Raw genomic sequence first — 25883 nt, forward strand, 5'->3', positions numbered from 1 at the left:
AAATGGCTACATACTGTCAGATTCCATTTATGTGACTTTCTGGAAAAGTCAGAATCCATAATTGCCAGGGACTAAGGTCTGGGGGTGGGAATTGACTGCAAAGGGACACAGGGGAACTCTCTGGGGTATTGGCCATGTTCTATACTGTGATTGTCGTGGTGGTTACATGACTGTATACATTTGTCAGAACTCATAGAACTGTACATTAGAAGGGTGAACTTCACTGTATGTGGACTATTCCTCAAGAAAAAACAAACCCACCAGAGGTTGGTCCCGTGGTGTAGTGGTTAAGTTCACGTGCTCCACTTTGGTGGCCTGGGGTTCGTGGGTTTGGATCCCAGGCGTGGACCTACACACTGCTCATCAAACCATGATGTGGCAGCGTCCCACATATAAAGTAGAGGAAGATGGACATGGATGTTAGCCCAGGGCCAATCTTCCTCAGCAAAAACAAAACACAAAAAACCCACCAACACAAGTTTCTATAAAATGTCCCACATATAAATATGTTTATAATAATAAATACGTTTCCTCAAACTAATCCCTCACCCTCTGAGTTTCATTCGAGTATTCACTCAGGAATGATTTCTTGAGCACCTACTGCGTGCTAGGCCCTGTACTAGGGACTAGGGAATCAGGAATGAACAAAATTGGCAAGTTTGCAGATTCCAGGGTACTTCCTCTAAATACTTCCATTAAATTCCAATAGGGATGTGGGCTATGAAGACAATAAGACAGGGTAATGAGCGGGGTCGGGGGCAAGTTTAGCCAGAGTGGTAGGGAGACCCTCACCAGAGGGTCCATCTGAGCTGAGAGGATGAGAGAGAGCCAGCTGTGGGAGAGTCAGGCAGAAGGGAATTCCAGATGGAGGGAAAGGTGAGTGCAAAGGCCCTGAGGTGGGAGAGTGTCTGGTGTATTTCAGAATCAAAAGGAAGCTCAGTAACAATAATACGCCTTGCCTGTCTCTTTCATGGAAAATGGTGCATGTAGCTCATATTTGGGAAAAACATTTTGTCAACTAAAGATGAAAGTCAATGCAGAAAGAGTAGTGCCTTGCATCTGAGGAGCCTGGGTTTGAAACAGAGCTGTCAGCTTAGTGGCTGTGTGACCTTGGGCAGGTACCTGTCTGGGCCTCTTCTCTAGAGTGGGGATAATCATAGCTTCCATCTTCAGGTCATAGGGAGAATTCCTGAGACAACCCACGTAAAGAGCTAGGTGCATAGTTATGGAATTGACACATAACAAATTCCAGTATGTCCACGTCATGGGCTACTACGCAGCGGTTAAAAAGAACATGCTGACCTGAAAAGATGCCCCAGATATAGTCTTGAGTGAAAACAGCAAGATGCAGAACATTATCTATGCTGTGGACCCATCTGTGTGTAAGAAAGACCCAAATAACGTATTTTTCTATGTATATATGTATGATGTATTTTTATATGGATGCCTAGAAGACACAAACTATTAACAGTGATGATTTGCTTCAGGGGAGGGGGTTACAAGCGGGGTGATGGTGATGGTGTTTTCTTTTTACATCACATATCTCTAAATGGTTTAGATTTAAAGACTAGAATGAGATGTATACTGATATAATTAATATAATATTTAAAAACCAGTATACAAACCAGCTGTTCTTAACGGATGTCCCTAGACTCCTCAGAGATCTGTAAATGGAAAAAAGTTACAGTTTATTTTTTGTCACCAACCTCTAACTGAAATGGTCTTTTCCTACAGTGATGAATATAGGCCATCAACTGCCACGGTGGTGGTGGCAGTGCCCGTGACTTTTTCACCAGTAGAAATCACAGATGTTCTCACGTTTCATCACAGCAGTCGTGGACCCCTACAACATACTGCTTATGCTCATCATGACCTCGAAATAATAGAAGGTGCTAGGTCCACCACCAGGTCTTGTTACATACTGAATGTATTAATTTATTGTGCAATGTATTTAATGTATTAATACAGAGGCAATCTATGAGTGTATCACAAATCTGCTTTAAAAAATATTTTGATATCTATATCTCAAGGCGATTTGTTTCCTTTGTAAATCTATGCATTTAATTTTACGTTTTTAAAATAATTCTTCTGAGAGAGGGTCCAGAGCTTTACCAGATGCCAGAGGGGCCCAGGCACAGGAGAGGGTAAGACCTCTGAAGACCCCTCCCACACAGGTCTCTGCGACGGCGCCCTCCCAGCGGGCCACCAACTCCAGGAGTGCAGGGGCTCTGCCTGCCTTTCCTTCTGGTGCCTGGAAGGGCGCCTGGCAGCTCGTAGGTGCTCATGGATATTTGTCAAGTTGAATGAATGAATGGGCTGGACTCCGCCTCCCCCCCCGCCCCCACCCCTGCAAGAATTAGCTTTGAAATAAACTACATCATATGGCTGTGGTGCAGCCACTGGTCCCAGCTCTGCATATCTGAGACTTTGGTCAAATATTTCATTTCTGAGTAAACGTCATCCTTCCAGTTGTTCAGGCCCAACCCCTTGGAGCCCTCCTTCACACCTGTCTCTCCTACCCTATATCAAATCTGTGGTCTCTACTCTGAATCCCATCCAGAATCTGACCATTTCTCCCCAGCCCACCACTTCTACCCGGGGCCCAGTGTCCATCATCTCTGGTGGGTTTCACAGCCTCCTCGCTGTGCCCTGGGCTTCTGTCCATGCTCCCCGGCCCCCAATCTATGCCCCTCACAGCAGCCCGAGAGACCCCAGTGAGCCTAAGTCAGGTCACAGCATCTTCTGCTCAAACCCTGCCGCGGCTCCCAGGTCACTCAGAGAGAACCAGGCTTCTTTGCAAATTCCTTTCCAGGAGAAAAAACGGTCTTTGCTTTGGGAACAGGCAAAACTGCCCCAAGAACAGGATCCAAACCAGGTGGTACTGGAGGTGGGGTGGGAATTAGGGTAAAACCAGGCAGGCTGAACCCAGGCACCAGGGCAGGAGGGGGTGGTTAGAGCCTGGCCTGATGATGAGGGGGAAACGGCTGCAGCAGGGGTCCCCCAGGCCTGGGGCCCAGGCAGGGAGGGACACGGCAGCAAAGACATAGAGAGCCTGGAGGACCTACAGGGAACCCGCAGCCCAGCCCCGTTCCACACACGGGGAAACGGAGGCCACAATCAGGAAAGTAACTTGCAGGAGGCTGCACACAGTTGCTAGTGGCTTGATCTAGCCAGACTGAAAATCTGGAAGGTCAGAGCTTCAATGGCTTTCTGTGGGTGTTTTAGTCTAAACGTAAACTTTTGTAATTTTAATTTTTTTTAATGGGTGATTATGAGCACATTGTTCAAAATTCCAAAGAACAAAAGGATGTGGCGTGAAAACAAACCTCCTCCCACCCCTGCCCCCGGCCCGCAGTTCCCCTCCCACAGGCCACTTAGGGGCGTTCCGCGTTTCTTTCCAGAGAAACGCTGTGCATGGACCAGCAATGCTTATGTCCCCCCGCTTCAGTCTATAAAAACGTCCGCTCACCATTCTGAACCTGGCTTCTTTTTTCTTAATATAATTTGGAGATTGCTCCACATTCATCCAGATAGACTCCCCTCCCTGTTTTAACGGCTGCATAGTATTCCACCTGTGGGCCACCACTGCTTGCTCAGCTGGTCCCCTACAGCTGGGCCTGTAGGTTGTTTCCAGGCTTTGGCCATCACACCAGGGCTGCTTGTCCACTGGTCATTAAGCGGCCCTGCAAGGCTTAAGGTGGGGATCAAGCCCTTCACGCAGAACTGCCGAGTTAAAGGGTTTGTGCCCTTGTGATTTGAACAACATGCCCTTGGCAGAGGTTGTGTCTGTGGGTTGCACACCGTGTTTGGAGAAGGGGCCCTGGGGTCTGCAGCAGTGGCCACGGGAGCCAGAGAGTTGCCCACCGGTGTCCCCCCAAAACACATCCACACCCCCCAATTTCAGAAGCACCCAGAGCTTCTCCCGTCAGCCTCCCTCTGACTTTCAGGTCTCCCCGCCAATGTCGCCTCCTCTGAGAAGCGTCCCCTGGCCACAGCACTGAAGGTAAGCACTGCGCCCCCCAACCCCACTCCACCCACGTGACCGTCTGGTTTCTTCACGCAAGTGAAATCGCCACTGTCATTGGTTATTCGCCTGTTTCCGCCGTGGGAATATCAGGCCCAGGAGCGCAGTGCTGCCCATGTTCACGGCCACATCCTCTGTGCCCAAACAGCGCCAGGCACGTAAGAGATGCTCAGCAAATATTTGTTGAAAGAACAAATGGGTGGGTTTTATGTAAGGGGTGCCCAATCTCTACTGATGAATTGTTCGGCTGCTAGGAATAAGTTTTGGAACCCCAACACAGCCGCAGCTGCTGCCGAGGCCCTGGGAGAGGTGAGGCAAGGCCACAGGGGCCGGGAGACAGACATCGTGAGAGACAACTGGTACAAGGGCAGGCAGGGAAGGGAAGGGATGCCAACACGGAGGCTGGAGAGTGGAGGGGCAGAGGGAGGCCCACAGCAGGGGAGGGAGCCAGCTCGGGGTGTCTGCAGGAGGAACGTTCCAGAAATGAGTATGACGTAGTCTCAGCGCTCATTCATCTGTTCAACAAACTTGTTCAGATGTGCTAGGACCGGTGCTAGGCGCTGGAGAGACAGCAGGGACCACACTAGACCTGTTTCTGCTCGAGGGGTGAGCTGAGCTCTGCCCAGCTGCCGGGCTCCGAAGGCAGATCCTGGAAGCGCTCAGCGTGGCCCCGAGGGCCTCGCAAATAGATCATTTATCCCTTGGCTCTCCCATCCTTTCCATTTTACAGACGAGGAAAAGAAGGCACAGAGAAGATGAGCCCGGCGCCCACGTCACACAGCTTGTGAGTGGCAGAAGCCGGCCTGGAATGCACACCTTCGGGTCCTGAGACCACGCCCTTCGCCACTCGGGTGGGCTGCTGTGGCAGCCAGACTCCCAGACGGCCCCAGTGATCCCACCTCCCGGTACGCATGCCCATGTGCAATCCCTCCCTCACTGAGTCAGGACCGGCCCATGTGGCCCACAGGATGTTATAGAAAGGTTGGGGTGGATTTCCATGGCTACGTCATTATGGTGTGGTTTCTGCTGCCCCTCTTGGATCTCTTGCTCTGGAGGCAGCTGGGCACCGTGTCCTGAGGACCCTCAGCAGCCGTGGGGAGGGGCCCGTCTGGAGAGGAACCGAGGCCTCCCACCACCCCCCGGCGCCAACCTGCCAGCCCCATGAGTGGGCCACCGCCCCTCCAGCCCCGGGCCAGCCTTCAGATGACCGCAGCCCGGCTGACGGCTGAGGGCAGCCACTCAGAAATAACCCGAGTCAGAACTGCCTTAAGCTGCTCCCGAATTCCTGACGCTCAGAAACCGTGAGCGATGATAAACGTTTGCGGTCATTGTAAGCTGCTAAATGTTTTAGAATAATTTGTTATGCCACGATGGATAACTCACGCATCGCTTTTGCGGAGGTTGCAGGGGTCAGACCCCCTGCCCAGCTGCTTGGCTGTATCCCTACCCAGCCATCCCAGGACTCGGTTTCCTCATTTGTACAGAGGGGCTGACTTGGCGGCTTGCGAGCGCGCTGGCCCGGGCTGGGCCCCCTCCTCTGCCTTGCCCAGCCCCTCCCAGCCCCTCGGAGCCCACACAGGCCCTGACCCTGTGGTTTCACCCAGACCAGGGTTCTGTGTCTTGTTTTCTCTGAGCAGCCAGGCCCAGCCTTCCTCCGCTGTTTTCCTCCCCGCAAGAGATTCCATTGCTTTTCTTCTGGGTCAGGGCTCAGAGTGGGCAGGGAGCCAGGAGTGGAGAGTGTCAGGGCCCAACGGGCAGTCGAGGGGGGCTGCGCTTTTCAACTGTCAGCTCGACCACAGTTCCCGGCACAGGCCTGGCTGTGCCACACTGCCTGCTGCGGCCAAGTCCACGTGGGCCTGGAGCAGCGCGCCGAGTCAGGCACGGGTCCAGGCCCGCTCGGCCGTTTTCTTTCCGGCCAGCGTGGCCGCTCTGAGCCTCAGTGGCCTCATCGGGAAACAGGGCTCACTGTGTCCCCCTTGCAGGGGGCCTGAGGGGAATAAAGGAAATGGGCACTGGATCCGTGCTCCGCGGGGGCTGGGATTCTTCTGTCTTGTACGAGGCCGTAGCCCCAGGGCCCAGTGCAGCGCCTGGCACACAGTAGGTGTGTGTATCAACATTTGCTGAAGATTTGTGGCTGTCCTGCCTTCTGAGCCTCATCTCGCATGAGGAGGCAGGTACCCAGTGTCTGTCCAAAGCAAAGGGGCCACAGGGAGAAGACAAGGAGGGGAGGAGCAGGTCCAGATGTCCATGGCCACTGCCCATTGCAGAGCAATCCTCACTGGGGGCAGGGCAGAAAAGTGGCCACATCAGTTGCCAGCACCCTGAGAGCAGAGTCAGGCCTGAGGATGTCTGGTCTGGCCCCTGTGAGCCCTCCAGTCTCAGCTTGGCCACCCTCGCCTGGCTCTCTGTGCTCCAGCCACACTGAACGCTTTTCACTTCCTCCAAATCCCCTTGCTCCATTCCACCCCAGGGCCTTTGCACTTGCTGTTCCCTGTGCCTGGAATGCTTTTCCTTTCCCTCCCTTGCCTAGTAACTGCCAATTTACCCTTTAGATCTCAGCTCTGTCCTTCTTCCTAGTGCCCTCCCTCCATCCAGGTCAGGCTTCCCATTATTCACCCCTAGAACAGGTGAGCCCTTCCTTCACAGCATGTATCACGGTCAGTCATTACACACGAGAAATTAGTACGCTAGTATCTCTCCCACTGCTCCTGGAGGGGAAGGGCCGAGTCTTCCATGCTCAGTGCTGGATCCTCCGCACTGCACAGGGCCCAGCCCAGTGAGCTTTCAATAAACACTGGTGGAAGGGATGGTTGAGTGAGTGGAGGAATGGGTACTCGCACCTGGCAAATGAAGTTCAGAACTGTGCGTGTGAGCATGTGTGCGTGTGCACACAATCCCAGAACTTTGTAAGGCTGCATGGATTTGTCATGAGGTTCATGACATTCTGTGTGTCTTGTCGCCATGGGGAGGAGACACAAGATGTCCTCAGCTGTGTGTCGGGAACCCTGGGTTCTGTCTGACTCCTGCCACTGACCCCGGAATGAATGTAGCTGAGTGACTGCCCTGCCCAGGGTCAGTGTCCCCACCTGTAACACGGGGGCAGAGAGAGGCGGTCTGTGTAGTGGTTCAGAGTGTGAGTCTGGAGCCAGCCCACCTGGGTTCAAACCCACCTCCCTCACTTCACAGCTGTGTGAACTCTCTGGGCCTCAGTTTCCCCACAACACATGGAGCTCATAAGAGTCCTCATCTCTTAGGGTGTCATGAGGTTAAATGAGTCAGCGTTTGTAAAACACATATAATAGTGCTGGGCACAGAGAGCGGCCCATAGGTGTATCAGCACACTCACCCCCAAAGAGAGAACAAGCAGTAACAGCTCCTCCCACTTTCCTGCGAGCAGAAGCAGCGCCAGGCACGTCCCCAGACCTCGGCACGCGCTGGTCATTGAGGCCCCACAGCAAACCCAGGCATGCGCCTACCATCATCCTGGGTTTACAGACGGAAAACTGAGGCTTAGGCCTTTCCCACATCTGCAGAACTATAAACCTCACAGATATAAGGTTGAGCGAACAAAAGCAAATTTTAGAAAGATATAATAGTGTGGTGCCATTTATATAGGAAACAATATCCGTTGGTCAGGGAGGGATAGACAGAGTGAGAGGTCATCAACGCTGAAGTCACAGCAGCTCTCGGGTAGGGGAGGAGGCAGGAGCGGGGCAGGGGCTTAAAGGTATTGGTAAGGTTTTGTTTCTTAAGGTGGGTTGTGGGAACAAGGAATTTTATTTGATCTTTCTATCTAAAACATTCAGTACAATTTTAAAGTGCATAGAATAAACTGTAAGGAAACCAACTAGGAGATGATCAGGTGTTTGGGATAAGTGATTTTTTTCCTCTGCGTCTTCGCACATTTCCACGTTTCTCGTAGACTCCACAAGATCTCTGCATGCTCCACTTTGCAGACGAGGAAACTGAGGCCCAGGGAGGAGAAAAAGGGGACTTTCCCAAACACATAAGGCAGGATGTAGAGAAGCTGGAGTTGGATTCCTGTGCTGTCTCCAGCACGGATTCCCTTCCTGCGCCGTGCATTCCGGTGTGTGACCAACAGCCGACGTTTACTGGGCCCCCTCTATGCCAGGCGCTGCACCAGCCCTGTGTGTGCACTAACTCACTCAACCTCCACCGTGACCTGCACAGTGGCTTCTAGCAGTGTCCCCATTTCACAGACAAGGAAACTGAGGCACAGAGTGGCAAGCGGCTGAGCCAGCAAGCAGCGGAGATACGATTCAGGTTGAGTCAGCCGGGCCCCAAGGCCATGCTCTGTCTCTGTGGGGCTTCCCCAGGCCCCGGGCCAAGGATGGGTGCTGTAATGGTGAGGACGCCTAGAGGGAGGTTCCGGGTCCCCTCAGCTTTCAGGGTTGCCACAGCTGGCTGAGGTGCTGCCGGAGTCTTCCGTGCAGAAGTCCCTAGAGAAGCTCTCCTTGGCTGAGGGGCTCCCGGGGGGAGGGGAAAACCTAGCAGCTGTGAGCGTCCCCTTTGGTGCCCGGGGGCCTCTCTGTTCCCAGGCCCCAGCTGGATACCCAGGGGCCGGGTCACAATGGACACAGTCGTTTGTTAGCTAGGACACTGGCCTGCGTGCTGAGAGTGTGGGTTCTGGCATCGGAGCCTGAGTGTGACTCTGACTCACCCTTCCTGGCTGTGTGACCTTGGGCAAGTCACTCACCCTCTTGGTGCCTCAGTTTCCTCATCCGTTAATGGGCAAACAGTCCTACCTCATAGGCTCATTGTGAGAATTAAATGCAATAATCTCACAAGGCACGTCGGACAGTGTCTGGCGCACAGCAAGTGCTCAGTCAGTGCTGGCCACAAATTCTGTTACCTTCCATTTTCCAACACTCTCTCTGGGAGACGGGAGTATTTTGAGCTCCACTGTCCAGGGGAATCAATCAATGCAGGTGGCTTCTCCAGAGCCCCACAGCTGGTCAGTCGCACCTCTGGGACATGACCCCTTGACCCAGCTCAGTCTGCCTCAGACCCCACAGCGGGTTCTGGGGTCCATTCCAGACAGTTCAGAGCCGACTCTGCGGTTAAGCAAACGCTCGGAGGCCGGCGTCTGGGCAGAGGTGCAGGCTTAGGGGGCCTGTTTTCTCATATGTCTTGCCCCAGGAGAGAAGGGGAGAGGGTCTGTGCACGTCCCAGCCCGGCCAAGCTCTGGGGCCTAGGAGGAGAGAGCCAGACACACGTGGCCCTGCCCCGTGGGATGGCCTGGCCAAGCCCTTGAACAGATAAACCTGTCCCTCTGGCGGAAGCCGTGCAAGGGGCCGCTGCTCCCTGGTCATCGCTAGGCCGAGCGCATCTGGGCCAGCCGTCACAACCCCATTCCTCCAAGAAGTAGATGCTTTTCCCCCGTCCCAACCCCCATCCCCAAACAGAACGGAGCCAGCGGTGAAGTTAGGAAATCAAATCCCAAGACATTTTGTTCGGCAACCGAGATTCATTTCTTGTTTGGATAACCAGAGGGCGAAAATGCCAAGAATTTACGGGCAGCCTGGGGAGGCCGGGGCAGCTGGGAGGCCTGGGCCAGTCAGGGAGAGTCTCGGGCTGGGCCAGGACCCCACACTGCGCTCCCGCTGGATGTGCTTTTGACCCATGTCCAGCCAGGCGAGGCCTCGAGAGCACTGGGCTGAGGGGTCGAGTTATTCTGAGGTTTGACGTCAGGGACCTGGAGCGGACGGCAGAGGCTGGGGGCAGTGCCAGGCCGGGAGGCTCCTGCCCATCCCCGGACCGCTCCCGCTTGGCTTTGGGTGTAGAAAGGGAAGAGAGGGAGGCCCCAGCTGAGCAGCCCGGCCGAGGGATGGGCACTGGCCATCGGCCGGTGTGTCCCGGGTACTCCAGTGTGGACAGAGCATGCGGACACCTGGGGAGGTAGAGGTGGGAGGGACAGATGGCCTAGGGGGCAGGGGAGGACCTGAGAGAGAGACAGGGGTGAGACTCACGGAGATGCCAGCCAGACAGGAGAGAGAATCCGAGTGACGGAGACACCTACAGAGTCAGAGAGGTGAGTCAGCGCCACCATGAGAGAGACCCGCAGGAGGCAGAGAGATGCGGAGCTGGAGAGAGGCAGAGACAGACAGGGAGACAGGTAGAAAGGGCCCGGTGCCGATGCAGGCAAGAGAGTGGGGGGCCCCACAGTTTCGGGGTTCAGAGTCTTCCCTGCCCCTGAGACCCCAGAGACTCAGAGGAAGCTGTGCTGCCCTCGGGTGCGGGGGGTGGGCTGGGGTGCCTGAGGGTTTGTGTCAGCCCTGGTGTCCTCACTTCCCTCATCTGCAGAATGGAACCCTGTGGGGGGCGTGGGAGAGGGCAGAGTGTGGCACCTCCTGGCGGGGAGACCTGGGTAGCTGAGGGAATGACAGGAACATGAGGAGCCTCCACTGAGCGCCTGCTGTGGGCAGATGCTCTCCCGGCTCTGGGAGAACATCTCCCAGACGGGAGATGCTCTCCACAGACGAGGCACCGAGTGCCAGATGGGCCCCGGGAGGCCATGTGACTAACCACTGAGCTGCCAGGCCCAGCTACAGAAGCCTGCTCTCCAGCTGGCTCTGTCCTCCCACCCCCTCAACATTCCTGGCTGTGGGTTTTCAGCTTTTCACCCAGATGAGGGGTGGAGCAGAGCCAAGAGCTGATGTGCACCCCACAACACCAACTCCAGACGTGAGTTACTGGGGCAGAGGCCTTCCAGGAGGAGGGGGAAGAGAAGGGAGAGAGGTGGAAGGAAGGGGAGAACAGTAGAAGGAAGGAGAGGGGGAGGGCTGCAGAGGAGAGTGGTAAGGAGGGGGAGAGGGAGCAGGCACCCTCTGCCCCCTGCACTCTGAGCACTGGCAGGAGGGCATCAGCCAGCTGCATGCTGGGAGGAGACAGTGGGTATCTTGGGATTCAGGAATTCTGATGCAGAAGGAAACAGCCCATTGTTGCTCAGATCTTGCCTCCGCCATCTCCTTGACACCCTCCAGAGTTAGGAGAAAGAATATGAAGTTTGGAGTGAGAATCTAGGCTGGCTCTCGCTGCTGTGTGACTCTGGCAAGTCCTTTCCCCTCCCCAGCCTCAGTTTTCTCACCTGGGGGATCAAGGAGAGGGGTTGGGGGCATGGGCTGGGTAGGCATTGGCTGCTGGGAACTTGCAACAGCGCCCCTGCACCCACCCAGATGAACGGAATCTTGCTGGGTGCTCGGTCTGGCCAGGCACCGCCCCCCTCCGTCATCCCTGGTCACCCCAAGTGGTGATGGTGATGATGATGATGCTACTAGATAAGAATATTTTGAAACTAGTTTTTTTTCTCTTCTGGGATATTATAGCAGAAGCCAAAAAGAGGCCTTCAAGTGTCAAAGACTCAGATGTGCCCAGACCAAGAGAATGCACGAGAGACAAGCCAGAGGAAGGTCACAGCCTCAGAAGGTAGCAGGCATCCATGACAGGGGCCCGGGGGAGTCGGAGGGATGACTGTTCACATGCTGTGTATCCCTGAGCCAGGGGCCACATGTCTCAGCTGGGGGAGGAAGGACCCAAGGATTGCAGGACTTGTGTTTCTATTTCTAGGAGAGCCTCTAACGGAAACAGCCAGCATTTATAGAGAATTTACTATATGTCTGGCACCAGGCTAAAGACTTCATGCACATCATCTTGTTAAATCCTCACAGAGGTGAGTAGTGTTGTCATCCCGTCTTATAGGCGAGGAGACTGACGCTCAGAGAGGTGAAGCAATTTGCCCCAGGTCACACAGCTAAGAAGGGGCAGGACGATTCTTTAATCCCAACAGCTGGGTTTCAGAGTTGGGGCTCTCACCTTCCAGGCTATGCTGCTCCCCAAGGAGGACAGGACCCAGGGAAAGTGCCTGCCAGGTGTGGTTAGGCCGATGGGTCTGATCTCATGGCAGGCTCCACGGGCACCGGGTGACCTGGCAGTGACCCGAGCACCAAGGGGCATGAAGGGAGCGCTTAACCCCAGGGGCCCCTTACCCAGGAGAAGTCACAACGAACAGCAGCTTGGACCCCACCAGCAACCAAGCAGGACTGGGGACCCCTCGAGAACACCATCTTGGACAGTGACACTCCCAGCCCCGAGGTTACCTGCCACCCTGGGACTGTCTTGATCAAGACCGAGCTTCCCCACCCGGGGGTGCAGGGCTCGAAATAGAGATGATGTTGAATTCAATAAAAGCCCATCAATCTACTGCATCCTTGCCCACATGGGCAACCTGACGTCATCCCGAAGCCTGACCTGCAGCCAGGCGGCGGCTGAGAGCAGCATGTGAGCGTCCTCGCAGGTCTCCCCGGCCACCCCCTGACATCCTGTCATTTTCTCCATTTTGCAGATGGGGAAACCGAGACTCGCTCATCCACAGCCAAGTGGCAAGTAAGCCCAGGGCTGGGATGTGAACTCGGGTCTGCCTGGCTCCCACAGCAGTGCTCTTTAGCCCCATGGCGCTCTATGGTGACCGCTGCCCAGGACTGTCAGGCTAGGTGGACAAACACCTGGAGAGGACATTCCACTGCCGGCTGAAGACGTGAGCTGGGTGGCCTTCTGACTCAAAAGCCACCGCTTTAAATCCATCCCTTGGGTCAGCCAGTGTTGCCCGAGCACCAGGCACCCAGGGGAGTCGCAGATGGTTGAGAGGGTGAGACTTAGGGTAGAGGAGCCAGGTGGGAGGTGACGAGGCCTGAGCCAGGGCAGCAGCCAGGGAGACAGGAGGATGGAGGCCAGTGAGAGAAGCTGAGGTGACAGGATGGACGGGACCTGCTACCCGGGGGTGAGGTGGGGTGAATGCCACCCCAGGAGCATTCACCTGGCTTTGGCAGCAGGAGGCCTGTTGGCTGGGTGGTAATACCTCAAACAGAGAGAGGTGGGCAGGGGAGGGAAGAGCTGAGTTTCAGGCAGCTTTGGAGTTGAGACACCAGGGGCCCTCAGAGGGGAGATGCCCGGCGGCATGGGGGTGTGGTCAGGGTCATGGATTTGGGGCTCAGGAGTCCATAAGATGCCAATCTGATGTCATCATGGAGCAGGCTGGAGAGGTGCTGCAGGAGTGTTGGGGACAGCCCTGGGGGCAGTGCCATGAAGCGTGGGAGGAAACGAAGCCTCAAGACTACGTCCTGGGAAACACGAACATTGCAGGAGAGGAGGAGGAGTGGGAGTGACCTGGGAGATTGGAGGAACGTCCATGAATCCGTGCATCCATGATCCACGCACCCACGCATCTACGCATCCATGCACCCCCATATTCACGCATCCATGCACCCACGCACCCATGCGTCCATGCGCCTACATATCCATGCATCCATGCATCCACGCATTTGACAGCCATGTATCGAGCACTACTGCATACCAGGCACTGTCCTACACCCTGGGAACCCAGTAGGGAACAACACAGATGTGGTCCCTGCCCCCTTGGAGCTCTCAGACCAAAAGAAATGCTTTTAAGAGTAGGTGGGATAAGTGCTAAGAGAGAAAACCAAAGCCAGGTGAAGGGACAGAGAGTGACAGGAGGTGACTATTTTAAATGGGGTGGACAGGGAGGGCCTTTCTGAGGAGGTGACACTTAGGCAGAGACCTGAGGGAGGCCAGAGGTGAGCCACGTGGGTGTCTAGGGGGGTGTATTCCAGCCAGTAAGGATTTTTGCTCTTCTTCTGAAGAGATGGGAGCCCCGGGAAGGTTTTGAGCAGAGGAGGGACAGGATCTAACTTAGGTTTTAATGGGATCTTTCTGTCTACCGAGTGAAGAACAGGCCTGGGTGGAAACAGGGCGGTGGCCGTGATGACCGTCGAGGTAGGAGACGGAGGTGGCAGGTCCAGGGTGGGGCTGTGGAGGTTGGGAAAGTGGTCCCAGTAGGTATGTTTTGTAGATGAGGACTTGCTGATGGAGACAGTTTCTGGAAGGATAGTGTTGGTCAGCAATGTCAAATGCGCCAAGAGGTCAAGTCAGATGAAGACCGGGCCATGGCCATGGGAAGCGGGAAGTGGATGGGGAGGCGACCTTCAGGGAAGGAGGCGGTGGGAAGTGAGGAGGCGGAAGCAGAGTGTGTGTACTCCTGAGAGCCAGGCCAGAAGTCCAAGCGGCTGTGGGTGGAGAAGAGGCTTCTTCCCCTCCTCTCCCTCTTCCTTTTCTAACAGGGGAGATACTGGGATGCGAGTAAACCCTGAGGCGAAGGACCAGCAGAGAGGGAGGAGTTGTCAGGCACACAGGAGAGGATGGTTGGTTTGAGGGGTTGCAGGGCTGCAGGGGAGGGACCCGCAGCCTAGGAGGGAAGAGTGGCCTTGGCCCATGGAGGAACCCCTTTCCTCTGGGCCAGAGAAAGGCTCTGGGGACTGGCAGGTGCACTGGTGAACCTGCAGTGTGGGGCAGCAGCTGAGAGGCGTCTCTCCCCTCGGCTCCATTTCTTGTTGAAGTAGGAGGCCTGTGGTCCGGTGAGAGGATGAGGGGGGTGAAGATGGAGGCTTGAGGAGGAGGAAAGATTTGGAATGACCCTTATGGGACTGGAAACAGCTGCCTGAAGAGATACACACAGATTTGAGAGCTCCAGTGTGTGAGGCCAAGAGCTCCCTCGAGGGGGATCTGGGGTGGGATGGTGGCAGGCTGGATGTGCTGCAGGGCAGCTGGGTAGAAGGGCGAGTGGGCAAGATGGTGAGTGAGGGGCTGAGGAGACAGTGGTCGGGGCAGGTATGAGATAAGATGTTAAGTGTGCACGCACACGAGTGTGTACACGAGTGTGCATGACACAGGTTGGTTAGATACGTTACGCCTCTGCATCTTGGGAACAGATCGTCTCAGGGTGTGCACAGGGCCATCCTTTGGAAAACAGGAGGAAACTACCAGACCTTCAATTCACATGATTTCTTGTCATCTTTTTTAAGTTCTATCTTCATATGTGTTGTACCCTGTACGTGTTATATGAACATGGGTCCATGTGCATGAATATTAAACAAATCTGCAGGCATCAGGGGAGCAAACGTTGTTTGCTGATTGGGAACATGATGTGAATAATTTGGAACCCGTGGGGTAAGAAGGGACTGCTCCTCAGAGAGGCACTGTGGGCTGCCTCTTCCTCCTCTGCTCTCTCCTTACAGTCTAAAACTCGCTGTCTGCTGGTTAACACATTCGAAGCTCCGGGAGCTGGTCCACTCCCCTCCCCATCAGCCGCCGCTCAGGCTGCTGCTGTGCCAAGTGCCCGGGCCCTTTCTCTCTCTCAGCAGCTGCTACTTAGGGGCTGCGGCCAGCCCCTTCTTGGACCCCGCAGGATGCCTTTTCTGCCCCCATGCCCACCCTTGGCTAAGCCCGCCTCCTTCACCTCTGCACCTCAGTTCCTCACCCCGGCTGGGAACACAGTGGGTGCTCAGAGTGTTTGCTAAGAGTGAGACAGAAGATCCTAGAGCGGCCTTGGGCCAAAATGGTGGTGGAGTCCTCAACTCCTTGACCTCTGCCACCCCATATCCAATTCATCAGCATGGCCTGTTAGCTCCCCCTTCAGAATACTCCAGAACCTGACCGGCCACCCCCCTCCCTGGCCCATCCCGCTCCAGGCCTCCATCATCTCTTGCCTGCGGCTGCAGTGGCCTTCCTCTTGGGCTCCCAGCACCCGTCCTGCCCCCTACAGCCTGTTCTGTTAAAATCAAATCAGGTGTGTCTCTCCCGGCTCAAAACCCTGCAGTGGCTCCCGAGATGCTCAGAGCAAGACCCAATGTCCTTCCAGTGGCCTCAAGGCCCAACATGTGCCCTCCCCTCCCTGGGCTCTCATCCCTCACCCCTTCCTCCCCCTCTTTCTCTGTCCCAGCCCCTCGGCTGCCCTGCTGTCCCCCAGGTGCCCGACTGCGTCCCACCTCACAGCCTTTGCTCTTGCTGTCCATTGCCGGGAATGCCTCCCCCAGATACCTGCACGGGCGGCTCCATCACTTCACTTGTTCTCTGAATTCAAATGCCACCTCCTCCGAGAAGTCCTCTCAAATTACTTGACCTCAAATAGCCACCCCGGTCACTCCTTGCCCTCTACCCTCCTTCATTTTGCTTCACCATCTGACGCAGCAGGTATTCATCGTTCATCTCTTTCTCGCCCCTTTCCCCCACTAGTCCAGAAGGGCATGTACTGTTCTGTTTACTGTGTATCCTCCAGCATCTAGGATGGGCCAGGCCTGTGGTCAGTGCTCAGTGAATTTCTATCAGATGAATGAATGAATGGCTGTTAGGGAGCCAGGTTTCCAGTCTGACCCTGCCCAGTCTTGCTGTGTGGCCTCAGGCCCATCCCTGCCCTCTCTGGTCCTCATTATCCCAATCTGTACAATTCAGAGACAAGGGTCCCATCAGCCTGGCCCTCTGTGCCCAGGGAAGGCCTCTGGGGCGGACACGCCCCCTGCCCATCGAGACAGACCCCAGAGCCCCCCAGCACCCCCTCTGCAGGCCAAGCCCTTACCTTCTGCAGCCACTGTGTGTTGTTCTCCAGCACCTTCTCCAGCTGTCGCACCCGCTGGGCCGGCCAGTCCCCCAGGCTCAGTGCAGCGGCCGGCGAGTCCCTCTGGAGGCTGTTGGAGCCCCCGAAGGCCTCAGGCTCCGGCGGGCAGGGCTCAGGCTCGGGCAGCACGAAGGTGTAGCTGCACTGGCCATGCTGGACTCGGTGCGCCCGGCGGCGCCCGCCCGCCTCCTGCCCCCTCCGCTGGGCTGCAGTCATGGTGGCCACCGTGAGGAGGAGGCCGCCCAGCAACATGGCTGGCCGGGAGAGCATCAGGAGATGTGGCGATGGCGAGGGGTGTCCGGTCAGAGCCCCCAGGGGCTTTGCCTGCCCACTGCCCAACTCCGTGCCCAGGACGAACCCGTGTGGCCGACAGTGGACCGCCTGCCCGCAGGGCTGCAGCTGCAAACCACTGTTTGGCCGAGCTCGTCCAGGCGGCTATTTATACTTGCTCCAAATACCACAGCTGCTCGCTTCCTCCCACCGCCTCCTGCTCCCGCCCCCAGACACCCCCGCACCTCTATTTTCCCCCTTCCCTTCCTTCCTCTTCACTCTTGCCCTGTCCTGCCGTCCATGCACCGGCCGCCTCTGGGTCCTTTGATTATCCAGTGGGGGCCCGGCCTCCCTGCGAGAGGCCAAGACAGAAAACAACACACACAGACACGGGCGCACACACTCACACACACGCAGACACCCACCCCCCAGTGCTGTCCGCCTCGGAAAACCAAAAGCAACTGAAGCCTCTCTTCCTGTCTCTGTCTCTCTGTCTGTCTCTCTCTCCAGCCTCCCCCAACCGAGGCGGGGATCTCAAGTTTCAGCCCCCCACGCCACCCCCTCCTCTCCCCCTCCCCCTTCCCCCCTCCGGTTCCATGTTAGCACTTGGAACAAAAGCAAAGTGACCCCCCGGAGAGCGAAGGGAGGGGGCAGAGGGGTGAGGCTGGGGAGGAGGCAGCCAGTCCCGCCTGTCTCCGGAGGCACAGAAAATCCTCGAGAGGCCAGGGAAGTGGGCGCGCAGCTGGGAGCTGGCTCCTGCCCTCCCGTCCTCCCTTCTCCCTCGGGGCCTGGGGGGACGTTGGACTCTGGGGTGGCCCTGGCTCAGTTGCTGTGACAGTAATGAGAGGTTGTGCTGTCCTGGGGCAGACTGTTCCGGGGCCGCCTGTGGCTGGAGCAGGGAGGTGGAATGCGGGGAGAAGAGCTCGGGGGTGCAGCGGTCTCTCGGCCAGCCCTGGAGTCAGAGGTGGCTGGTCTAAATCCCGCTCCCAACTGCTGGCCGTGAGACCCCGGGCAGGCGGCTTCGCCTCTCTGGGCCTCCACATCCCGACCTCTAAGCCAGGCAAACCCCATCTCTTGCATGAGGAATGTACGTGAGTCCTAAGCATAGAGACTGAGGAGTTTTTAGTTTACTTGTTTACTGGTTCAAATCCTGGCTACACCACTTACCAGCTGTGTGACTTTGGGCAAGTCACTTAACCTGTCTGTGCCTTCTTTTCCTCTTGGTGAACTGAGGGAAATAATACCATCCACTTCACAGGGTGTGAAAATTAAGTGAGTCAGAGCAGTGCTGGCACAGGGTGAGCACTAAATAAAGATTTTTTATTGCTGTTGTCAGCGTCATAGTTATAGTGTATCTCCCCTCCCACAAGTCGCTGGAATGTAAACCCCACGAGGGCAGGGACTTGTTCTTGGGTGACGCGTCGCTGGGCAGGAGGCGCCAGGGAGTTGGTTGGGCCTCTCCTGGGTGGGCTGCCTTCCGGCTTTCTCTGCTCATTTTCCCAGCATGGGGGCCAGGCCAGCTGCTTGGTATTGTTTTTTTTTCCCTTTGTTTTCCCAAATGCTGATGGAATTTTGAACCAGGCAGGCTGCTTGGGGCGGCGGCGATGTAGAGGCTCATCCGGGGGACTGAGGACATTGTACCAGGTGTGTGGGGCTTTGGCAGGAAGAGGAAAGGCAGCTGGTTATCAGCCACTGGAGTTCCCTGAGCTTCCCGTGCGCTCAGAGCCCTGCCCGCCCGCCTGGCCTCAACTGTCTCAGCTGTAAATGGGGTCACCCCACCTCCGACCTCTCAAAGAAGAAGCGCGTTAATGCAGGCCAGGAGTATATCACAGAGCCTGGCACAGACGAGCCCCGAGGAGAGGGCGGCTGTCATTAGCATGCGTCAAGAGCCGTGTGGTATCCCGGGAAGGCCAGCGCCGCTATCGTCCCCATTTCACAGATGAGAAAACCGAAGAGCAGAAGAGTGATTTGCCCAAAGTCACACAGCATGTTATTTGACCCAGAGCTGAGAAGGTGGGCAGGCTCAGCTGCCACGCTGACCCCAGAGCCCCTCCCACTCCTCCCGGGTATCCCCGGGGCAGTGGGCGAGGACACCCACCCTTCAGCCTCAGTCTCCTCATCCGTGCACTGGAGAGGGCATGAACACCTCCTCTGGGGCACCAGGATGACAATGGGAAGCTCCTGAGACAGGCAATGCCTTTAATCTTATTGATCGAAAGAATGAATGAATGAAATGTAGTCTCCTTCCCTGCACAGGAAGGCTTAGCACAGGCTTAGTTAAACAGACATGGGCCCCATAATTATGCTAGCAGCCCTCTGCCCGGAAGAGGAGACAGAATTACCTGTCCACAGAAGAAATGTAGGTAGGATCCAAAGAAGAGTTCTGGAGAGCCTGGGATATGGCCCTGCCAACTCTGCACCTCCATTTCAGCACCTCCTTCTCACCTCAGGACCTTTGCATATGCTGCTTTCTCTGTCCAGAACACTGTTGTCTACCCACCCTCGCCCCCACCTTTCACCAGTGTCCCAGTTACTGTGGCTGCCAACAAATTACCCCAATAGTGAGCAGCTTAAAACAAACAGTATTGTCTCTCAGGGTTTCTGTAGGTCAGGAATTCGGGAGCAGCTCGGCTGGACGGTCTGCTCGAGTCTCTCATGAAATCGCAGTCGGGTGGTGGCTGAGCTGGGGTCAACCCACAGGCGTCTCCCCTCGCCTGTCAGCACCTGGGCAGCCCATGCCCACCATGGTGTCTTCAGGTGGTGTCTTCAGCTTGGGGGCTTCAGGCAGCCGGGCTTCCTACATGAACTCAGGGCTACAAATGTGCGCATCCCCAGAGAGCAGGTGGAAGTCACATCGCCTTCCTCTAGGACACCCTGACATCCCCTAGGCCATGACCTGGCCTTGAAGTCAATCAGTGGAACATCTACCACATTCCATTGGTCGGGGTCTGCCCAGGATCCAGGCAGGGAACACAGACCCCGCCTCTCGATGGAGCAGTGTCATCGTCACAAGAAGTCTCGCGGGATGGGAGGTGCGTTGCCGTAGCCATCTCTGGGAAGTGCTACGGCAGCAGAACTGATCCACGCTCACACGGGCCCTCGGCCCTGTGCAGGTGTTAAGTCAGGACCTCCCTCTTATAGTCCCCGCTTTATCCCGGCCCTTCTCAAGGGGCCGGGAGGGCCATCCCTTGTGCAGATTCTCATCTCTCTCTGTCTGTCCTCAGCGTTTGGTCTACAGTGTGTTCTCAGTCCAGATCTGCTGAATGAATGAATGAATGAGTGAGTGAGTGAGTGCAATGCCCGAGCCAGGCTCTCCCCGTTGGGCTGATGGGGAGCCGCTGTGGGGCTGCACTAACAGGGCACACCCGGGTGGACACAGACGCTGGGCAGCCTTGGGCAGATGGCTGACCACTCCAGGCCGCAGTGTCCTCTTTGTCTTCCGCAGTGTCCCACGCCTTCCCGTGGGAGGGCGCGAACAGGCTCGACCCACGTCCCCCCGAGATTTCGCAGAGGCCAGCTCTCGGGAGAGTTTACAAACTGCCAGGCCGCTGAGGACCTTTAACCCAGGTCCCAAAGCCAGTGTCCAAGGTGGCTTGGGCATAAGTCTAGCGCAGAGGCTGAGGGTTTGCAAAGTGACCTCTTGGCCTCAGGGGAAACCGGAACCAGCCATTCCCACGAGAAGCAGCAGGTGCCAAGGTGGCAGCAGGTGGGAGGAGCTGATGGCAGGACCCAGAGAGGGAACTGGGAAGGCGCCACCTGGGGTCAGCTGGTGAGCTCAGGGAGCCCACGTGCCGGTACCCGAAGGCGACACTGAACTCTGGACCCGGAACGGCTCTGTGTGTGGACTCGTGGCCCCGACCTCACTTCTGAGAACCAGACGCAGGACCACCCGCCTTCTGGACACGACCCCCAAGGTCTCAAACAGAACTCCCCATTTCCTACCCTCCCGACTCCGCCCCGAATGAGCTTCTCCTGGATTCTTCCATCACTGGCATCGCCCAGCCTTGACCAGGCACCAGGGACAGAAGCCTGGGAGCAGAGTTGCCACCTCTGCAGTTGCCCAGGGCCCCGTGCTGGGAAGGGTCTCATGCTTTGTTTAATGCTCTGCTGTCACCGTCCTGAGAGTCTTAATAAATTCTGAACAAAGAGTCCAGCGCTTTCATTCCGCACTGGGCCCCTCGAGTTATGCAGCCGGTCCTGCAGGGAGACCTGAGCATCTCGCTCCTCCCTTACCTGTCCCGGCCCTGCTGCCCAATCAGACCTGCTCTCCCAACGTGACCCTTCAAATATTCCTCCCACTCTTCATTACTCCGGGCACACCGGCGCCAGCCTGTCTAGACTGGAGTTCTGCTGTCCTGCCTCCCAAATGTACGGTCTTGGCCAATCTGCTTAACCTGCCTGTGCCTCAGTTTCCACTTCTGTCAATGGGGTTGATACTAGTCATTACCTGATAGGATTGCTAAAGGGTTGAAAAGCTGATCCCTGGGAAGGGGTTAACACAGAGCCCAGCATATGCTAAGTGCTCCATAAATGACAGCCAACCATGTCCTCATGTCCCCACTGTCACCCTCAGCCCGGGGCGCTCCATCTCTGCCGAGGGGACAAGATAGAACTGCACTCTCGTTGATCCATCTTGGATGCTGCAGCCGGAGAGATGTTTCTAAGACACAAATCCAGCTCCTGACTTTGCTTAAAACTCGTCAGTTTTAAACTCCAAGCCCTTGACGTGGTTTACAAACCCCTGCAGGACCCGGCCTCATCGCTCTTCCCTTGGACTCTGTACTTGTGATGTGGAATTGGTTTACTTCCAACACGCTCTCCGCTCTCTCCGACCTCAGTGTCTGCTCTTGTGGTGACGTCTGCTCGGACCATCCTTCCCACTTTATTCACTGGCTTCTTTCTACGTGTCTTTCAGGTCTTATCTCAGGCGTTACCTCCTCCGGGAAGTCTTCCCTCATCCGCCTCCCTCCTTTGGTGGGAACAGGCCCTCTACCTTGGGGAGATCAATGCCCCTTGCCTGTGCATCCCCCGTAAAAGCACTCACCCGCATTACAAAGGCCTGTTTGCAGGCCTGTATACCCCTCTAGACGGGAAACCCTTCCAGGGCATTGACCACACTTTCCCCTTCTGTGTCTGCTGCCTGTCCTAAGGTCAGGTTCATAGCAGGTTCTCATGGGTGTTTGTTGAAAGATTAGTCTCCACTAGAGAGTGGGGGCTGGAGCTGCAGTCCCCAAGTAGAAACTAAGGAAGTCATCCTTTTCTCTCCAGGGCAGGGGCAGCAGGAAGTTTCTGTTTGGGGTATTTCAAGTGTCTTGTCTCCAAACACTGAAAACAACCCCCATTCCCCCTGGTTTATTTTCCCTTTACTAGCCTGTTATTGCCTTGGAGGCAGAGCATGGAGAAAATGCATCTGGAGACTTTGGCTTTTGCTCAAAGGGCTTGGGCAAAAAGAGAGCTTATTGGCCAATGTAACCGAAAAGTGTAGGGGTGTCTAGCTAGCTTCAGGCATAGCTGGATCCAGGTGCTCAAATGATATTAAGAATCTTTTTTTTTTTCCTTTTTCTCCAGCTGTAGGCCCTTGTTTTCCTCTGTTGGCTTCATCCTCTGACAGTTTCCACCACCATCACCTCCACCACTGGCAGCAGATCCAATCTATTAACTTACCAACCCCCTAGAAATGGAGTGCTTTTTTCCTGATATTTTCGGGGAAAGTTCTGGCTTGGGTCACATGGACTTTCCCAAACCAACCACTGTAGCTAGAGGAATGGGATGCTCTGATTGGTCAGGCTTGGCCATGTGCCCAGGCCTAGAGTAGGGTCAACCTCATAGGACCCAAAAGGATTGAAGGAAGGGTAGGGTGGTTCTCAAGGGAACCTGGGGTAGAGTGACCAAGAGGGAGATGGATGTTGATGGGTGCAAAACACCTGCCCATCTGCTTCCCTATCCTGGCCACTCACCGAGTGAATTGGCTTCCTCTCCAGAGCCAGTGGAGCCTTGGCATGACCGTGGATGCCATTGATCCTTACCTTGCGGTTAGCTCATGAGGAAACATACCCAGAGAGGGAGGCGACTTGCACAAAGTCACACACTGGAATCTATTTTCCTGGAAGAACTGATCTTCCTGCTCCTGAGAACAAAGGCAGGGAAACGGGATGATTCCTGGAGAGTCACTTGCTGATTTGGGGCTCCTCAAGTATTTCGATCTGTTAAAAACAAGACAACAGGCTCAAAATGGAGTCACTTATGCTAAGACCCATGTCACCAAACCGAGACTTGATGCCTAACTTGATTACAGTTTCGGCTTTCCCAGGCATGGAATCCTAAACCAATCAATCAGGAATAACCTGGTCGGCACAGTGAGGCAATCTGCCTGACGGACCCCCGCTGTCCCCTAAAGGAAGGTGACTTGCCACAATCAGTCCGCTTTTTGCTGCTATAACTTCCTGGTCCCCTCCCTTCTGCCTGTAAGTCTTCCATTTTGCACAGCTCCTCGGAGCTCCTTTCTGTTTGCTGGATGGGACGCTGCCCAGTTCATGAATGGTTGAATAAAGCCCATAAGGTCTTTAAAATTTACTCAGTTGAATTTTGCTTTTTAACAGATCCAAAGAGAAGATTAGGCCACAAGTCTGAGTCTCCCACTCCTGGCCTCATCTCCACAATCCAGCACGTCCTCCAGCCCCTCCCTTTTCAGCTCCCTGCTTCTCAGCACCCAGGGCGGTAACCGAGGATTGCAAACCGGGCAGCTTATAGCGCGCCCCAGCCTCTTGTACTGCTCTGTTCACGTCCCCGAGGACAGTACCTGGGCATCTCCTGGGGCCACTGAGGGCAACGTCGTGAGGTCTGGCAGGAAGCTCTGGGGCAGCTGACAACCCTGGGGATGATCCATCAGTGTCCCTGGGAGGTCGAGGGGTGAATCTTGTAGAGCAAGAGTCACGGGGTCCCCATAAGACTTTCCACCCGAGGCAGTAGTCTGTTTGTCAACTGTTCCCCGTCTCCTCTTTCCTCCACACCAAACCCAGAGCCACAACACAACTGATGGATCCGAAAGGACCCCAGGCTGGGTTTTGAGGTCACCCCCGTGGCCGAGGTCCAGCGATTAAGAGCCCCTCACTCCTGGCACTGACTCCTGATTCCACTGCAGTAGGTGAGACTCGGTCTCCTCGTCTATAAAATGGAGAGGATGGTCTCCCGCTAGCAAGGCGTAGGGGAGAGTCTTCCAGTTCCCAGAGCTGTGTAGCAAAGTACCCCAACACTTGGTGATTTAAAACACTGGGAACACCTACTTTACTCATAAATGTGCAATCTTGGCCTGGGTCGGTGAGGACGGCTTGACTCTGCTCCGGTCTGCATCAGCTGCAGCCGCTTGAAGGCTGGAGCCCAGAATCGTCTGAAAGCTCACCCATTCACATCGCTGAGGCCTCAGCCGGGACTATCAGCCGGAACAACTAGTACGGCCTCTGCACGTGGCGGGGCTGGTTACACAGTGTGGTGGCTGGGTTCCAAGGGCCAGCATCTCAGGAGAGCAGGCTGGAGGCGTATGACCTTTCGTGACCTGGCCTCACAAATCACACAGGGGCGATTCCTGTACATACATTCATAGAGGCCTCACAAAGTCCCACCCAAGTTCCAGGGTGGGGGAGCAGGCTACCTCTTGATGGGGAGTGGCGAGGTTTCAGAAGAGCGTGTGGGCTGGGAGATGTTGTGGCCATTTGTGGAAAATACAGTCTGCCACAGGAGGGCAGGATGAGAAAACGACATTTCAGTATTTAGCCCCTAGGTGCTCGAGAGTTGGTAACTGTTATTATTATCCCTGCTATTGTTGGAAAGATCCAGCATCTCTTGGCATGAAAATGTCCTTCAGACCCTCTGATAATTTAAGGTGCAGCAGGAAGCAGGATTATTGCCATCGGGGCTGCCAGAGACATTGGCCCAGAGACGCCCTGGGATTCGTCCAAAGTCGCCCAGCATATCAGCGCCCAGTCCAGTCCCAGCCAGATGGGCCTCCAACACAGCTGCCTCTGCTGTTAGCAACACTTGTCTCTCCCCCGGGGTATCTACTCTGGCCTTGGTTTCCCCTCTAAACAATGGGAGTGTCCTGGCTTTTTGGCCCCAGAGGCCGAGGGGACTAGCATGGAGGACACGCAGCCTCTTGGCTGTGCTGCTCAGCCCGGGCCACCAGCCACGCCCGTCCCTTCTCAGGCCTAGGGAGCTCGGCCGCCTCTGAGCCCGCATCTGGCACTCACTCCAGGACGTGAAGAACGAGCCTGCCAGGTCGGAGGGCAGATCTATTTTGGAACCTGGGACCCCAAGGAGGCCCAGAGGAGCCCATGACCCAGAGAATCCACAGGCCCCTCTATATTTTGTTTGTTTTTATTAAACAAGCACAGCATGTCCCTTGTATAAAAGTCAGAAAATACATATTAGCAAGAGGAAAAAAATAAATGTTGCCTGTGCTCTTGGCAGCCAGAGGCAAAAACCACAGCTAACGTTTTGGAGTATTTTTCCCTAATCATTTTCCTCTACATATAGATATATATATTTTTTGGTGAGTTTTCCAGAAAAAAAAAAACAACTTAAAGGAACATTCTCTAAACCATTTTTTATTTTATTTTACTTATTTTGGATTTACCTTTTGAAAAAAGAAATCAGAAAAGCGCACAAGATAACATAATACAACCCCATTTACCCATCACTCCAAATGGGCTCATGTCAACATTTTGCAAATTTGTCCCAGATTTTTTAAGAAATGAACTATTATTATAGGTAAAGTTAGAGTCCCTCACATCCTCTTTCCCAGTCTCATTTTCTCTCCCTCCCTGCCCATAGGCCCATATATATGTATCCATAAATAATTTATACTCTTTTTGTGTTTACAAAACTCAAATATATGCTATTAAGCTCTGGCAGTGTCCCACTTGCCCACTATGTTTTCTGGATCTATCCAAATGACACATATAGATCTTGTGACCCAGTCATTCTCTTTTCACCACTGTGCAGCATTGCATCATATAATGATGCCACTCTTTATTTATCCAGTCCCCAGAGGATAGACATTTGGGTTGATTCCTAACGAGGCTTCTGTGGCTATCTCATACATGAGCCCTT

At 55.2% G+C, this 25883-nt stretch overlaps 1 protein-coding gene across 1 annotated transcript in view; it reads right to left on the reverse strand.

Annotated features, from left to right (window-relative positions):
* Positions 1–16919, reverse strand: part of ANGPT4 (angiopoietin 4) — a 42129-nt gene extending 25210 nt beyond the window's left edge. The window contains exon 1 of the mRNA XM_058563020.1: positions 16470–16919. Coding sequence (XP_058419003.1) covers positions 16470–16778 — 309 coding nt within the window. The 5' untranslated portion in view covers positions 16779–16919. The remainder of the gene's footprint in view (positions 1–16469) is intronic.
* Between the last annotated feature and the right edge of the window lie 8964 nt (positions 16920–25883).

The sequence above is a fragment of the Diceros bicornis genome, chromosome 19 (genome assembly GCF_020826845.1).
Source record: "Diceros bicornis minor isolate mBicDic1 chromosome 19, mDicBic1.mat.cur, whole genome shotgun sequence".
NCBI lineage: Eukaryota > Metazoa > Chordata > Mammalia > Perissodactyla > Rhinocerotidae > Diceros > Diceros bicornis.